The following is a 16,650-nucleotide window of genomic DNA, read 5'->3' on the forward strand; positions in this document are numbered from 1 at the left end:
ATGTGTGTGTGTGTGTGTGTGTGTGTGTGTGTGTGTGTGTGTGTGTGTGTGTGTGTGTGTGTGTGTGTGTGTGTGTGTGTGTGTGTGTGTGTGTGTGTGTGAGGGGGGTGAGGAGGTCACTGGTGATATCCAGTAACTAATTATTTTAGAAAATGTCTAGTCGTATATTGACAAATATTTTCTCATAGTTCCACAATGAATCCAAAGACCCCAACACTTGACCAAATATCTTCCTAGAATTCCAATCTCTAATCATTACCTATAATGCCACATGCAAACAAAAAGTTCATCTCATGTCAATGACAAACACAGCCACATCCCAGAATTCGACCCTCTGACCATTACCCACAACTCCACACTCGAACCAACACACAAAGCGACATCAGTTATCTAATTCTTATCTTATCTACATCTCAATCTTCTCAGAATTCCATACTCGAATTTCATACCATACCAGGAATCCATACCAGGATTCCATACTATAACCATCACCCAGAATTCCATGCGCGAACCAAAACACACAACGTGATGTCCCAGACAGATGTGTTCCCAGGGAAATTCCAAGGATTCCATACTTGATCTTATCTCTAACCATCAGCTATAATTCCATATGCAAACCAAAGACATAACGTGATGTCAATGATGGATGGTCCCCCAGAGAAATTCCTAACATTCCATACTCTAAAAATCATCCAGAATTCCACGCTCTGACCATTACCCACAATGCCACACGCAAACTAAAGACACAATGTGACGTCAATGACGGATGCTCCCCCCACAGAAATTCCAAACATTCCATACTCTAAACATCATCCAGATTTCCATACTAAAACCATTACCCATAAGCCACCACTGAAAAACAAACAAAAACAAGGCACTCACACTAATCTGCCACCCACGACACAGGAAGTCACACCTCCCCACTACAATAACTTCCTTTTCCACTTCAACTCAATGACGTCACTTATTTACGCCTAACAAATGACGTCACTAGAACTGATAACAACACACACCGATCGCAATGACATCACTACCATGTTTATCTGATCGATCAATGACGTCACGTTTCATGTGTCACATCCCCACCATTTACCCTACCCCTATTTGATTGACACCCCTTCTACTAATGTAACTTAGATATCTTTCAATATCTTTGAATGAATTCATATGTACAGTTCCGGCACTTATACTGCATGATGCTCGGTATGGCTAATAACTGTATTGGCGTCCCATCAGTTCCATTCGATGCCACGTCACGTTTTGTGTGTCACATCCTCCACCATTTACCCTACGCATATTTGGTTGACACCCCTTCTACTAATGTAACTTAGATATCCTTCAATATCTTTGAATGAATTCATATTTACAGATACGGCACTTATACTGCGTGATGCTTGGCGTGGCTAATAATTATATTGGCGTCCCATCAGTTCCATTCGATGCAACTCCTAAAGATATCGGAACGTACGCCGCGATTATTGCCAGAAATTTAACTGCAGCAGAGAGAAAGGAGCTTGAAAGCAGATGGCGTCCAATTCAGGTAATTTTTATAACTATGTGGGTATTATTATTATTATTATTATTATTATTATTATTATTATTATTATTATTATTATTTGACTATATAATTTGACAGGTGATATAAAACAATTCAGATTCTACCCAAGAATCTAAGAATAGTCCGCCAGGTAGCATCGTAAAATATGGACTGTTCCAAGTAATGCTGTTTTTTGTAGGTCATATGGGGTCACTTCGTTGATGTTTAATTGCTGTAAATAGTTGGATAGCTTCTTTGAAGTTGCACCAAGTGCACCGATAACTATTGGGATGACTTTGATGTATTTAAGCCACAGTCAGCCAACTTCGATTGCTAGAGCTCGATATTTAGTAATTTTTTCCAGTTCTTTGTTGTTAATGTTGTTATCACTCGGTACTGCGATATCAATAATCCAAACCTGTCGATGTTCAATAATTGTGATGTCAGGTCTATGTGTTCTAAATGCCGATCAGTTTGTATTCTAAAGTCCCAGAAAATTTTTGCTGTTTCGTTTTCCAACACAATCTATATTTTATGCTGCCACAGTTATCAGAAGTAGGAAAGCCATATTTTTTGCATACATGCCAATGAATTATTTTGGCCACTTGATCATGGCGGTATTTATAGTCAGTTTGCTCTATTTTGCTGCAGACACTGATTAGATGTTCTACAGTCTCATCTTTCTGATCGCATAATCTGCATTTGCTGTTATTATTGATGTTCAAAATTTTTGCTTTGATTGCATTAGTTTGTAATGCCTGTTCTTGAGCTTGCTAGAATAGATTCCTTCTGTTTCTTTTTTAATGTATCCGTATTGTAGCCATTGCCACCTCTTGTTCACGTCATTTTTTTCCTCAGTATCTCAAAGAAATTGGCCATGCAAGAGTTTATTTTTCCACCGCACATATCGGTTATTTTGTTGATCCTTTTTGTAATCGAATTTGTTTCCTGTTGCTTTTAGAAGGCCCTCTTGAGTAATTGCTTGAAGCATTTGCTCAGAGCTATTGTCGATGTAACTTCTTAAACTAATTTCTTCTTCTTCCATACTTGCAGCAGACCCCGTCCACCCGTTCTCCTCGGTAGGAACAACCGGTCAACATCATCGTGGATTTAATGCATGATGCATAGTCATTAGTTTTCTAGTTTTGCGGTCCAGTTTGTCCAGGTCTTCTTTTGTCCAATCTATTATGCCAGCTGTGTATCAGATCGCTAACTGTGTGTGTTCTTCTGTCCGGTCTGCATATTTTTTGGAAAGAAAAATCCTAGAAAAAACCCTGACACCTCCATATGAGGTAGGCTAACTCCCCTTCATTCGAGAAGCTCTGATAATTCTCTGCGTCCTAGTTTTTCTAACAGGAGGGCTTCGTCTATTTTCTTGGATGAATTCACAGTACTCACCACCCCTAATGGATATATATTCCAATCACACACCACTCGATGAAAGGAAAATCTAGCTCTTGACTGACAAATTCCATCTACTGATATCCTGTATGACCCTTTCAAAAATTTGTAAGTCTCAATCATATCTCCTCTCGTTCTCTTGTTTTCTATTGTCTGCGTGTCCACAAATTCTCAATTTGTTCTCATAATGTACATCCTACAGTCCGGATATCATTTTTAAAACAGTCTCCTTTGCACCCTCTTCAGTGTATTTACATCGCCTTGGAAACCAGGAGAGACCAGATCTGTGCACGATAATACAGGTGAGATCGTATCAAGGTCTTGTAAAGAATTTTGCCTTGAAAAATGACTTCCTTATCCTTACATGTCAATGTTCATTTAAGCATTACAAATTTCCACTGAGTTGTATTCTGCATAGTCCTGAATTTCAGCTTCTTATCAACAAAATGGTTAACATTCCTAGAATGATAGGCTGTTCTTGCATAATCTCGCAAATAGAATACGACATCGGATATCCCATTACACAAAATCGCATAACTTTATATTTACTAACACCGAACTGAAAGCCATTTTCACATGCACATAATTGCAACCTATCCAAAGCATTCTATAAGTACTGCATTTCATCTGCATTCCTGATTACTCTGCCTATCTTTGCATCTTTGCATTATCAACAAACAGCTGTATATCACCTGCCAAATCCTTCTCAATGTCATTAAGGTAAAGCTTGAATAACAATGGATCAAGGACTGTTAAATCTTACAAACTTGCATCTCCCATGCACCACTTTTTTACATCTATCGGTCAGCCATTCTTTTTATCCAAGCTGATAGCTTGTAATTCATTCTCATATCTTCAGAGCTATATAACATTCTTCCATGCTGTATCCTGTCAAAAGCATTAAAAAACTCTGGTGAATTATTATCATGGTGAATCCATTCCTCCCCCCCTTGTCTAACTCAACGGTAACATCATTATTAAATGTAAGAAACATAACCTTCCCATAGCAAACCTATGATTTTCATTGCAAAATATAGCTTCTGTGTCAACCCATTTCTGTATGCGAGCTCTTATCAACTTTTTTTCCCAAATTCTTCAACACCACTTCAGAGATACCGATAGGTCAACAGTTAGACACAATAGTCTTTGCACCACCCTTGCGCAATGGAATTATCTTCCATTCCTTCTACTCCTGTGAAATCTTCCCTGTACTGAGATTCACATTACACGACCAAGTCAATGCCACGGCCAGTGCAGCTGAACACTTTTTCAAATCCGTGCTGTTATTCCATCATACTCTATTGCGGAAGTCTTGTTTAGTTTATGTAACAGCTCTAGTACTTCCTACTCACCATCTGTTTCTTCATTCAGTGCTGAGCATGGGCGTCCGCAGAGTGTGTGTGTGGGGGGGGATACACGAGGCACTTTCCCCTTAAGATCTACTTGAAAAAAAAACATCAAAAAAATTAAATAACTAAATAAAAATTTATTGATGCAATTATTTGTCTCCAAGCTTTGTCCGCCCCTGGAAAATTTTCTGCAGACGCCCATGATGCGGAGCTAGAATACAGGTTGGTAGCTCTTAGCAAAATCGCACGCATTAGTTGAACAACCTCTCCAACATTTGTTAGCTGTGTATGATACCATACCATACCATCCACATTCATTCTTTCTTTTACTTGCAGCATTAGAATAAAATTCTTTCGAGTTGTCTTTAACTGACAAAGCCAGTTTCGTTTCACGTTTAGACTTAGCTTTTCGTGCAATACCAGTGGTGTTGGAACTGGTTCTAGCGCGAGTCAATTGTTTTTCAAGAATTGTTCAAGAATTTTGCGAGCCAGTTGTTAAACCGATAATGGCTCTAAACTGTAGAGCGGTAGTACTTCTTCAATCCACAATGGCTAGCTGCACTGATCTGACGAAGAGGTTAAATATCATTAATTTTTTGAAAGACTTCAGTAAAGACAACTAATTCAGAAAGCACAAACTATAATCAATCATGCAAATTTAAAGGTTGGTACTGGAAAACATGAATCTCAAGTTGAAGATTAGATTAAATCAGATAAGTATAATGACAATAAAATAATAATTTCGATGCTCTTCCTAGGAAAACCTTATTAGAAAATATAATTAAACACATAAATTTATGTCTTTTATTATATGATGAAAACATTTTAAATTATTTCGGTTTATCAGAACCATCTACTTGGTCCTATGAAGAACCAAGTTCACCATGGATAGTTCGTGAAAAAAAAAAAAAAATATGCACCATTTAGTGAAATTTTAAAATAGGGAAATTGATTTGAACGATTTTCGGGATTTTTGCAGATTATATTGAATCAAAAATGTTTTAATCTCTGCAAGTAAAGTATTTAAAAAGCAAAAAGCATGGTTATCACTATTGTAATCAGCAGTGATGAAGCTGAAATAGGTTTCAGTTTAACGAACATAATAGCAGACCATATTTCGGATTTAAAAACGACAAATTTATTAGTAAAAGGTGTTGATTGGATTTTAACGGAATAGATGCGAACACAGATTGATAAGAAAATAATATTTATTAACGTAAATGCTAATATCTTCAGAGCACACAAACAAAGTTTGTTACAGTAACAAGAAAACCGCAATCCGGGTGCCTAATTAGCAGGGGCGAATTCTCCATGCTTGCTATGCCTGCTGCGCAAGCTCATTGATTGAGAAAGAAGTAATATTTATTTGTTAATAAATGCATGCATTTATAAGCATTCCATTTAGGCTTTTGTTTTTGTAGACAGAAGACGTCTTAAGCTTGCGCGGCAATAATTGAGCTTTGTGTTGTGTTGTGTATCGAAGGCCGATGCTTGCTCGTCTAGTCAAAGCAACCTTGGCTTGCTCGGTTGTAGGAGCTTCCAGATCCTCGCTGCAGCACTGTGATTTCATGCGCTCGCATAGCCACTTCCGCTCCCTTCACGTCGACTTATACACAGGCCATACGCAGTCAAAGTAGCTCTAGCCAGTGAGCTTCAGTCAGCCTTTACAAGTGTGCGTGTTGCTTGGGAAAATGAAGTTACAACCAACTTTTTATGAGGATGTTATTGATCAGTTCATAAAGAAGAACCGTAGGGTAGAATTTGTATTCAAGTAGCTAAATTGAAAAAGATAGAATATCATATGTACATAAATTTCTAAATATATAGTTTTAAATGGTCAGTAATTCATTATTCTGCTAATCAGACTTCAATCACACCTCTGACTCCCTGAATGATAACAAGAGCAAGCGTGAATTTCAAGACCAGCATTCGCCCCTGCTAATTAGGACTTTAGGCGCCATCTAAGTTAAAAATAAATAAATAAAAAAAAATCAGTGATCCAAAGTTTTGAAACTTTTTCAGAACTTTGGACCACTTTTATTTTTAATTTATTTTTTAACTTAAATGGCGCCTAATTAGGACTTTAGTCTTTATGTTGCACGCTACAACTACTCATACTAGTCCCACTGTTACACCAGATTGCGGTTGTCTCGCTACTGTAACATAAGAATTTAGGCCTAGAGTGGCTTGTTCCTGCCTTAGAAGTCATCATTGAATCTTTTAAGAGGACGTCCTGATTTTCTTTTTCTTAATGGCTTGTACTTTAAGGCTTGTTTTGGTAAATTTTCTACTTTCATTCTTTGAACGTGTTCCATCCATTTATGTTAATATTTTTTAATTTTTTCTAGTACTGATTCTTGGTTTAATTCTTTCATAATTTCTTCGTTTCTTTTGTGATCAAATAGAGTATACTCAATAATTTTAATTGACTATATGTAAATAACAATAAAAAGGATTTATTTTTCTGTTTTTATTCAAAATGGTTGTTGTAATTCAGTAAAATCCTGCAGTAACTATATACAGTACACACATTTTTATTTTTTTTTATTTTGCCAGTTAAAAATTTACCAACACACTACTACTACTACTTATAATTATTCTGGCCTGCAACATGATTTTCATACTGACATTATTCTTATTCGCATGGTACTCCTTCTGCTTTAACTTTGTCTTAAGAATCTCTTGCTTAATTGCGCAATAAGATTGCATCCATTTATTCCTTGAACTCTAGGGACACATTCAGGTACTTCATCATTTAAGTATTTTAATGCTTCCTACTCACTGCCGATATATTTCCCATCCAGAAACTATTACTATGGGCCCGAACTAATATTCTCCTAAGTTAGTCATAATTTCCAGCTTTGTAGTTTGTGAGCATATAACCTCTTCTGAATGAAACATCCATATACTTAACCACTTCCCAAGTCAGTACAGCTTGATCACTGTCATCAACCGGAGGCAGAACAGTGATTTTAATCTGAAAACTCTCTAACACTATAATCAGGTCTAACACTCTTTGACTTCTTGTTCTTTCTGTTACACGATGTATGGGAAGGTTGTCTCTCAACAGCTCAATAAATTCGGCTTCATTCTTATAATGAGATTTCACCGCTATCTAAGGAAGGTTTGGATAACTGAAGTCACTCATGATGAACACTCGTTTAGCTTCCATCAGCTAAATCGTTGATGCATTTTGTTGTCACTAGAACCAATCCACCAGGTCTGTAGCACCATCCCACTATATATTTCATCTTAACTCCAATTTACACCAGATAGCATAAACTCACTACTACATGCAAAACTGTTGGAAAACTACATGGAAAAAATATTGCAATCATAGCTTTCTAGTTTAACTGGACTCAAATAATCGGATATCATTATCAGCATACTCTTGCTGTGCTAATTTTGTCTATCTTTCAAAAAATTGCTGTACCCTTTACAATAGACTCAAATTGGTATGATGACTGCCTCTTAGAATCAGGTTTCACTAATGTCTGCAATTCGAGGCCATAATATATTCGCAATGCAATAAACACTACTCTGTTATCCCTGATACTCCCGCCATTTGTGTCCAGACAGAATAAGTTACAGTAAGCCTTTTTTTATGTATATTCACCTCTGTAGTCGGCAAAACCCAGTTGGACAGTTCGCAGATCTTTAGTAGCTAAGGCCTCACTTATGTGCAGACATCCTTGAACATCATAATTAAATCCGAGCTGGACGATCACACAATAATCACTTTCATTAATAACATTCGTATCATTAACATAGTTACATAATTTATTCGCTCTTAAGCATAGATTCTAACCTTTTTTCTGGCATGATCTAGTTTCCCTGTACTTCTCCAGCCTCCTGATATCAGAGGCATTTAAGTGAAGGCCGTCCCTTATGAATCCATTTGTCCGTCAAACTCACTCTTCAACCCCACCCCCCACACACAAAAACCTATCTCTTCTAACGGCTCTGCCACCACAGTTCTTAATATCGTACTATCATATCAAGATATGCTAGTACTGAATTCACTCTCTCTTTCATTCTTCACTCTCACATTTTTCAGCAATCTTTGCATGTCCTGTCACATGCAAAGTTAAATTTACTAGTTAATTTAACTAGCAAATTTATTTACTAGTTAAATAAACGTTTTTTACTTTACTTTTCTGTTTTTCAATTGCATTCGTCATACTTTTGATTTTCCCTCCCGAAAAAACACTCAAATTAGCAACACTCTCATTTTTATGAGGGAATCTCCATACCACATAACATCTTTCTTTTGATATTCTACTGTCATTACTCAATAATATCGTATACCTGTATGAGTTGTCTTTGCTGCTTAACTTTCTTGTCCTCCCTATGCCTCTCTAAATCTTCTCTACAACGACACTGAAGGTACTACGCAAAAATTATGGGACTGGTTGAAGAAGAAGAAAGTGTTTGTTAAACTTTGCGACAGATTGTTGTTCCCTTCAAATATTTCAGGGCATTCCGAAATGTAGACCCAACTATAGACGCTGTTTCGGCGGATAAGTACAAACTACATTCCTGAAATGCCCTAAAATATCCGATATTTGCTAATAATTCATCTTAATGAGAGAGAGAGAGAGAGAGAGAGAGAGAGAGAGAAACAGTCACTTGATGTAGCCACACATAGTGCGGAACACATAGCTGTGTTCCGCACCCACATATGATGAATATGGTGGGTGCGGAACACAGCTATGTGTTTCTTGACGCCAAAGTACTAGCCTCTTTTTCGTAGTCAAACGGAAGCTAGACATGTCTTTTATTTTTAATTTTTTTTTTTTGACACAATGATAATAACCTTACCTGATGATGACTGCTTGCAACATTTCAAAGGTTACTGCAGTCGTTTTAGTGAGCGTACACAGCCTTGCAATTAAATCGAGTTTACATATTTTTTACGTGACTTCCATGAAAAGTTGGAAACCTATAATATATCCTAAATGGATTAAAGGTTGGATCACTCGGTTCGTCACTCGTCCGATTACTCGGTGTCTAGAGTAGAGAATGCTCTAGACACCAAACATGGTACTTTTCAGATCAGTTAGCAAGGTAGTAGTGTAGTCTCATTCGGTGAAATGAAAATCGTCTAACACTTAAAGACTTTCACAAACGTCCATAGCATTGATGGATTCAAACGCAACATCCTGTTGATTGAAGGGCAGTACACTAGCCACTCGTTCAGCTAGGCCGGCATCAATACATGGAAACATTTCAAACTATATTGGTGACATTCATGTTTCTCGTAATGAAGCAAAATAATAATGCATTGAATTATACCTAAAGTGACCATGGGGCCCATCAGAGACTTTTGGATATACAAGTACACCATCGATTTTCCGGCACTTTTGGTTCCAGAGCCTTGACGAACCAACTGAGATCATGTAATAACAATTCATCAATATACTTCTGACCTAATAATTATAATTATTCCATGTCTCTAAATAAAGCGCAGTTAACTCAGAAACTTAAAAATCAAATATAAATCGAATGTGGTTTAACTATTTAAATGAAATGCATGATTGCAAATGATACAGTTGAATGTTTTCATCCGAAATCAGAACAAGTTCTATAATTTCAGATCCAGTATAGCGGTGAACAACAGGAATCCGTCAATGTTCATCCACGCAGCCAGATTATCTTCATTAAAGAGTATACCTGCTATATACCATTGGAGCAGCTCCTGTAACACATTTTGAATACTCAAGAAATTCAAGAACTTCTTTCTCGTTTCCTTTGGTACATTAAACACTGTAAATTCATTGTCAACATTTTCATCAGGAGAATTATCAAACGTCAAGGTCGCAACTTATGCCAGCATTTCATTGGTGTTGACGCTTGTACCTTCTGGTTTCAGCATTGTTATTATTTATAAACACAAACAATGATTTTTGCAATCTTCTGGAGACCTACAGGTGTGAGTGATAGAGCTTCAGGATTTTCAACCCATTCTAACATTATCTCCGGTAATCCAGCCATTTTTATTTTCAATGTCTTATGGTAATTGTTAATGCCTTTCAATGTTCTGGGGCATTTACTTTTTCCTCTCACCGCCGGTTTACATCCCTGCCTGCTTGCAGTGTTTGAGTACTTCAGGACAGTAACTCTATCACTGGACTGAATCCTCTTCAGTGGCGGCCGGTGAAAATTTTAAGTGTGGGTGTTGCATATACAAAATTAGAAAAAAATAATTCATTTTTTCCTAATCAGTAACCAATTTATTAATAAGTAAATGTACATATTTACTTATTATTAATAAGTAAATATGTACTTATTTACTTATTATTTACTTTAATAATTTATTTATTTATTTACTTTAATAAAATGTAATACTATTTATTAAAGAATAATTAAAGTTTTGTGCACAGAAATAACGCGCGCAAGCATACAATATATCCGTAGCGACACTGCTCAACGAGCAGTGTCGGTTTCCACATTCCGACACTGCGTTAGATCGCAGTGCATTTGTTTCGTAACGATAATTGAGAAAATATAATTCTTTTCATATTTTCAACAGTGATACTCGTCATAATTCAGCCTTGTATTTATAATAAATAAATAATTATATGTTATTTTAACAGAATAAAATAAGGTTTGCCAAAAATATTTCCCCCTCACCACGAACACAAACCAATAATAAAAGTTTCGTATCTCACAGAAATAATACGCGCAAGCATACAATTTATCTGTAGCGACACTGCTCAACGAGCATTGTCAGATTCACGTGCAATGACAAGTGCAAACGAATATCGGTGAGTCTTGCCGGAACTGACCGAACGTGATAATTCCGACACTGCGTTGGATCGCAGTGCATTCGTTTCGTAATCTAAAGCATTAATCGAACAATTCCAATTATTAACTATTCAATCACTGTCGAAACATAAGTTGTAACCTTTAATATGTTGTATTGCATTTATATAATGTTGTAAGCATTGTTATTATTTATAAACACAAACAACATTTTATTTTTTGGCATTTATTTTACGTTTTTTCCTTGGGGGGGGGGGGGGTGCTGCGATGTCGCAGTGCTTATGTACAAGCCGCCACTGATCCTGTGGGCCTTTCTTCGTCTGATACTGTCAATATCCTTCGCGGCGTGAATTGCCATTATAATACAGTTTTATGAGCATTATATTTCATCAGCACTTGCTCGGGACTGAAGCGCTCGTCATCTATAAGTTTGCCAAATTCTTCCACATATTCGATAGCTCCTTCATGGTTGGTTGATTGATCGTTTTTCATCACAAACTTTATGGATAGAATTTCCATGATGTGTCTTAAACCTTTGAAACCATCCTTCACCACACTCACACGAATTAAGAGAGCGTGTACTTAAATAATTAAGTACATCTCTGGTTACCCAATGACTAGGCGAGTGGTTGTAGGAATTAAAAGTGCGCTCTCGTAATTTCGTCAGGATTAAAGAACCATCCGTTGCCGGAAAATCGGTGGTATACGTGTATCACCTAGTATACTAATTTAATGTATCAAATTTCGCTAAGAAAATTGCACTTCCTGTTATTTTACACAACAGTTTTAACCCTGAAACATCAATATCTGCTATAATCATTATGAAAATTATATTATAATCGGTATTAAAGTGCTTCATTACTATGTTAAGATATAATTATGTAATTATATATACTGAAATAGCCTAAACAGTATTAATACAATATGTTTGTGATGTAAAGCGTGATGAGCTTAGCTCATCACGGTATGATTGAATAGCTTGACGTTATAATCGCAAGTGATGATTAGTCAGTGATTAGTCGTGTCCGAATCCTTTGATTAACATCTCCTTCCATTAAAGCTTCGCTTAGCTCATGTATGAATGCGTCGTAGTCACAACAACAACCTACAGAGAAACGATTAGTCCTCACATGTGCCCGCACTTTAGGTGCTACCTAAAACGAGCATGTTGCACTCTATCGGTGCTTTTTTGATCTAGAGAGATTAATACATTGATGTAATACAGCGTTTCCCAAACGTTTCCTACGACGGAACACTTCGCAAATCCTGAAATTTTTTTCAATGAACACCTTGGTTGTTTTGTAATGCATTAATTAATAATTAATTCTTAATTTAGCTGATTTTTATCATTAATTATTAATTTATCATTAATTATTAATTTATCATTAATTATTAATTTATCATTAATTATTAATTATTAATTAATTAAACATCAATTAAACATAAACATCATTAAATTAATTTGTGCTGATTTTCATTGACATATCCCATTCTGAATCACCAAAAATTTATAATATTATTACAAATACGAGTGAATGCAGACTTTTTCTCCTGTGTGCTAATAGTTTTACCCTCCCTTTGTACATCCTGGAGATCGCTTTGTAGGCTGGTGGTGGATGACTCACTATCTGTTGAGTCACAAATACCTTCAATACGAGATTTCTTAATACCAAAATTAAACAAACTCCCTTGTCTCTTATTCATATAAAAATTTAAATCTGCAGGCCTATTACTTTTAAAAAATCACGGCACTACAGTTTCGAAACTTTCACCCTATAATACGAACTTGCGAAGAAAGTATTCAGTATTACTAGATTTGAGAACCGAATACAAGACTACCTTGATCTTCAATTTTAGTGGAAAAATTTTCTTTATACTTCCTTGCTGATTGGTCACTAACATTTGCAACACAGATGTTATTTCTTTCAGTTTTCAGAACAGAGGATACGATGCCCATTGTTGTAATCGGCTTGCAGGCAATTTTTATGATAGGTCATAAACAGAGGCAGGGACACGCCAAGGGTATTTGCCGCTCTCGGGTGCAAACTTTTATCGGCTGCCCCTAATACTGCATTGTGTAATCCAAATTAGATATTAGCTGGCGCGGCCCTGAACAGCGGTATTCTCTTTCCCGATTGTTGAAAGATTTCGATGTGTGAAAATTAACGATAATTCATGAATATTTTCATGTTTAAAAATATACCGCTTGGTCACTGACATTTGTTACACAGATGTCATTTCCTTCAGTTTTGAGAAGTGAGGATACGCGGCCCATTGTTATAATCCGCTTGCAGATAATTTTTATGACCGGTCATAAACAGCGGTATTCCCTTTCCCAAATGTTGAAAGGTTTCGATGTGTGAAAATTAACCATAATTCATGAATACTTACACGTTTAAAAATACACGGCTTGGTCACTAACATTGGCTACACAGATGTTATTAGGTGTTCTGGGTCTGAGCTTTTCGACATATTCACGAATATTATTCTCCTTAGAATATTTCCGCTATAAAATATTTATTCATGAAAAATGCTTAGAAAACTAAACTGACAAATTCCAGGAGAACTCCCGGAACACAGTTTGGGAAACCCTGATCTAATAAATAGTATATCGGGATTTGGGTCCTTGTATAAAGTATGGCGAAAAATAAAATAAAATTAAATTAAATAAATAAATAAAATGCCTGCATTCCACCTCCCAGCTAATTCCTTGATTTTCATTTCTAAATGATTGTTGGATATTCCTTTTAGAGCAACATTGGCACGATTTATTGAACTGTAATCAGTTATAGTTTAATTAATCGTGCCGCCAATGTTCCTTTAAGGGAAAACTTGCCTGTCCCTGCACAGAGAGAATAACTGGCGCTACTTCAGCCTTTACGTTTTTTTTTTTTTTTTTTTTTTTTTTTTTTGAATATCGGTAAGCATCTTGTCTCCACCATTTCAATATCGTTGAGGTTCGGTGTATTCTACGTCGTGCTAGATAAGAAGGGATAGTTTCTAATTCTAGCTCGTATTTATTTGGGCATACTAATCTAACTAGAATAATTGCAAAAATAATTAGACCTTATGAGACAAGAGTGTAAATGTTAAATACTGTGTTCTCACCAGATATCCATCTACCATGAAACTCACTCGAAATTATGCCAGACAGACCAGAATATTTCACAGTGAAGCCTTTTTTTTTTCAAACAGGTCTTGGCAATTTCATGCAATGCTGAATTCTAAAATATTGATATAATTTTTTTAATGATGTTTTTCTATCATGATAACTTTCGTATTCATATTATGATCGTTCTTTGCTTTTCATCATCAATAATGGTGTATTAAATTCAACCTTAATTCCCTAAACATTTTCCTTTAATTGCAGAGCACTACAATACAGTTAAAAGTGATCATCAGAGAAGTTAAACTCGATGATGAGCATTACAAAGAAGGTAAGTAATCCATCTGTAAAGATTAAATATTTCAGGACGATATGAGAATTTTTTCCCTATAGAAAGGAATGTGCATATGAGACAAAATAATAATAATAATAACTACACTATGCTGGAAAAATTATACGAATACTCAAACCTTTCTGGATACAGCGTATCAATAGAAGAAACTTCATAGCACAACAGATATAAGGAGAAGCTAATGAACACCCATTCAGTAAAAAGGCACACGACCTGCAACTGAGTATGATACTGAAAATGCGTCATCATTTAAAAATGACCTTGATTGAATTGCATTATCATAGCATGAACTGTTTATGAATCAGCTCATGCGAATACATGTAAATAGAAAAATTTGAGCATTCGAAAGCGATTGTACATGTAATGGTGAAACGAAAAGAAACATCTAGTCAGGTCATTCCTCCCGGAATACGGTAGAGGAATCTTTCAGCATGGAATTAAAGGCAACCGAAGTTTTCGGTGTTTCTTCCTGAACACTCTATTCGTCTCTATAGCTTAAGTTCGTGTAGGTCTTTGTCCCCCTATAAAGCAAGCCATACTCTGATTCTACCTCTATTGTGGAATGCATACAATAATTAGATAGTAGATTGTGGTTAAAAAAAAAAAAACTTTTTAAATCCGATGGATGTGTTCGAATACCAAAACGAACGTTCTTTACCGAGTGCATTAATTATCTGTTAAATGTATTAGCAGCATTTCCATGTTATGAGGATGGTGCCAAATTTTATGTTGGCTATGCTATAATGGTTTGTCATACTGCAAAGACTATTGCGACATGATTTGAAGAAACCTAAGAACAGAGATTCGAATGGGCAAAACAGAGTCCCGAGCTGAATCCTAAAGAGTTAGGATTGTTCGGAGGAGTTAGAAAGTCAGTTAATTACAACAACCAACATTAAATTGCATTACAGGAACTGAATGCAATTTGGGGAAGGAATGGGCCAAAATACCCTTGTTCATTAATCCACATTAGTGAAAAATCTAACCCAGAAGAGAGCGCTACATAGAATCGTCAGGAACGATGGAAATCGAAGGTACATACGAGTGAGGCTGAAATGTTTTGTTAAACACCTAGAACAAAAATGATATTAAAGCAACTGATATAACCACAAGAAAGAACATATCTTAAACCTGTTTATCTATGATGATTCATCATGTTTCATAAAATTGTAATGAATTGTTCTTTTTCTTTTAGGATATATATATAAGAAAAAATGTCAGAGGTTTTGAAGAAATTCGAGAATACGAGAACTTTTCAACACACCCTCGTACTGCTGAAATGAACTGTTTCAGCTTTACTCTTCTTGAATTGTGATTGGAAAAGGCGAGATTAAAATGTCTATTATGCTCATAAAAATAAACGATATAGATTGTTTTGACAAAGCGTTTCAATAGCCCAAATGGAACACTAAGCAAGTGTCCTTTTGAGGGGAAAGACCGTGATTCGAATTCCATGTTGGATACCACAAGCATTTATAAGAAAACCGAATGCAAGTTACATATGGAGGATCTATTATTATTATTTAAATCTGGAATCTGTGTATTTTCTTTCCCTCTTAAAAAAGAAAAACCTGCCAACACTAAACATAATAAATAAACACGTCCACTCTTGGCACACATAACATGAAGGTAAGATTGACCTCCCTAGTCTAGTATTAAAAGTACGTTTAGGAAAGTCAAGTCGACCTTTTTATGTTTTTTTTTTTAGTGTAATATCTCTGCAGAAAATGAAATACTTCCATTGTAGGATACTTCAATAACATAATCTTGTTCAACGATAAAGAAAACACACGCGCACGCACGCACGCACGCACGCACGCGCACACACACACACACACACACACACAGTCGCACAAGCTCGGGCGGAATAAAATTTATCATGAAATTTATCAAGCCCTAAGCGACAATCTCAGAAATTATTTAGAAAAGGACAAATTAACTGCAGTGAGTGAACTAACACAGGATGTGTCTTAAAATCGCTCCTGCTTTTATCTTGATTTTGTGTGGTAACGAACAGAAAAACTGGATGTATCTAGTATCGACTGACAGCTCGTACAGTGATCTATCTAACAGTGAGTAATTTAGATGAAAGGCCAAACGGCTATATTTTCTAGTGAAGTTAGTTAAATTAAGGGGATAA

General features: G+C 36.0%; 1 protein-coding gene across 1 annotated transcript in view; it reads left to right on the forward strand.

Moving 5' to 3' along the window:
• The first annotated feature begins 1,390 nt into the window (after nt 1-1,390).
• Nucleotides 1,391-16,650, forward strand: part of LOC150108654 (BAI1-associated protein 3-like) — a 175,549-nt gene continuing 160,289 nt past the window's right edge. The window contains exons 1-2 of the mRNA XM_090390496.1: nt 1,391-1,540; nt 14,423-14,489. Of these exons, the coding sequence (XP_090246622.1) occupies nt 1,391-1,540; nt 14,423-14,489 (217 nt within the window). The remainder of the gene's footprint in view (nt 1,541-14,422; nt 14,490-16,650) is intronic.

Source organism: Typopeltis vanoorti, chromosome 3 (genome assembly GCF_054136105.1).
Source record: "Typopeltis vanoorti isolate ZY-2024b chromosome 3, IOZ_Tvanoo_1.0, whole genome shotgun sequence".
Classification (NCBI taxonomy): domain Eukaryota; kingdom Metazoa; phylum Arthropoda; class Arachnida; order Uropygi; family Thelyphonidae; genus Typopeltis; species Typopeltis vanoorti.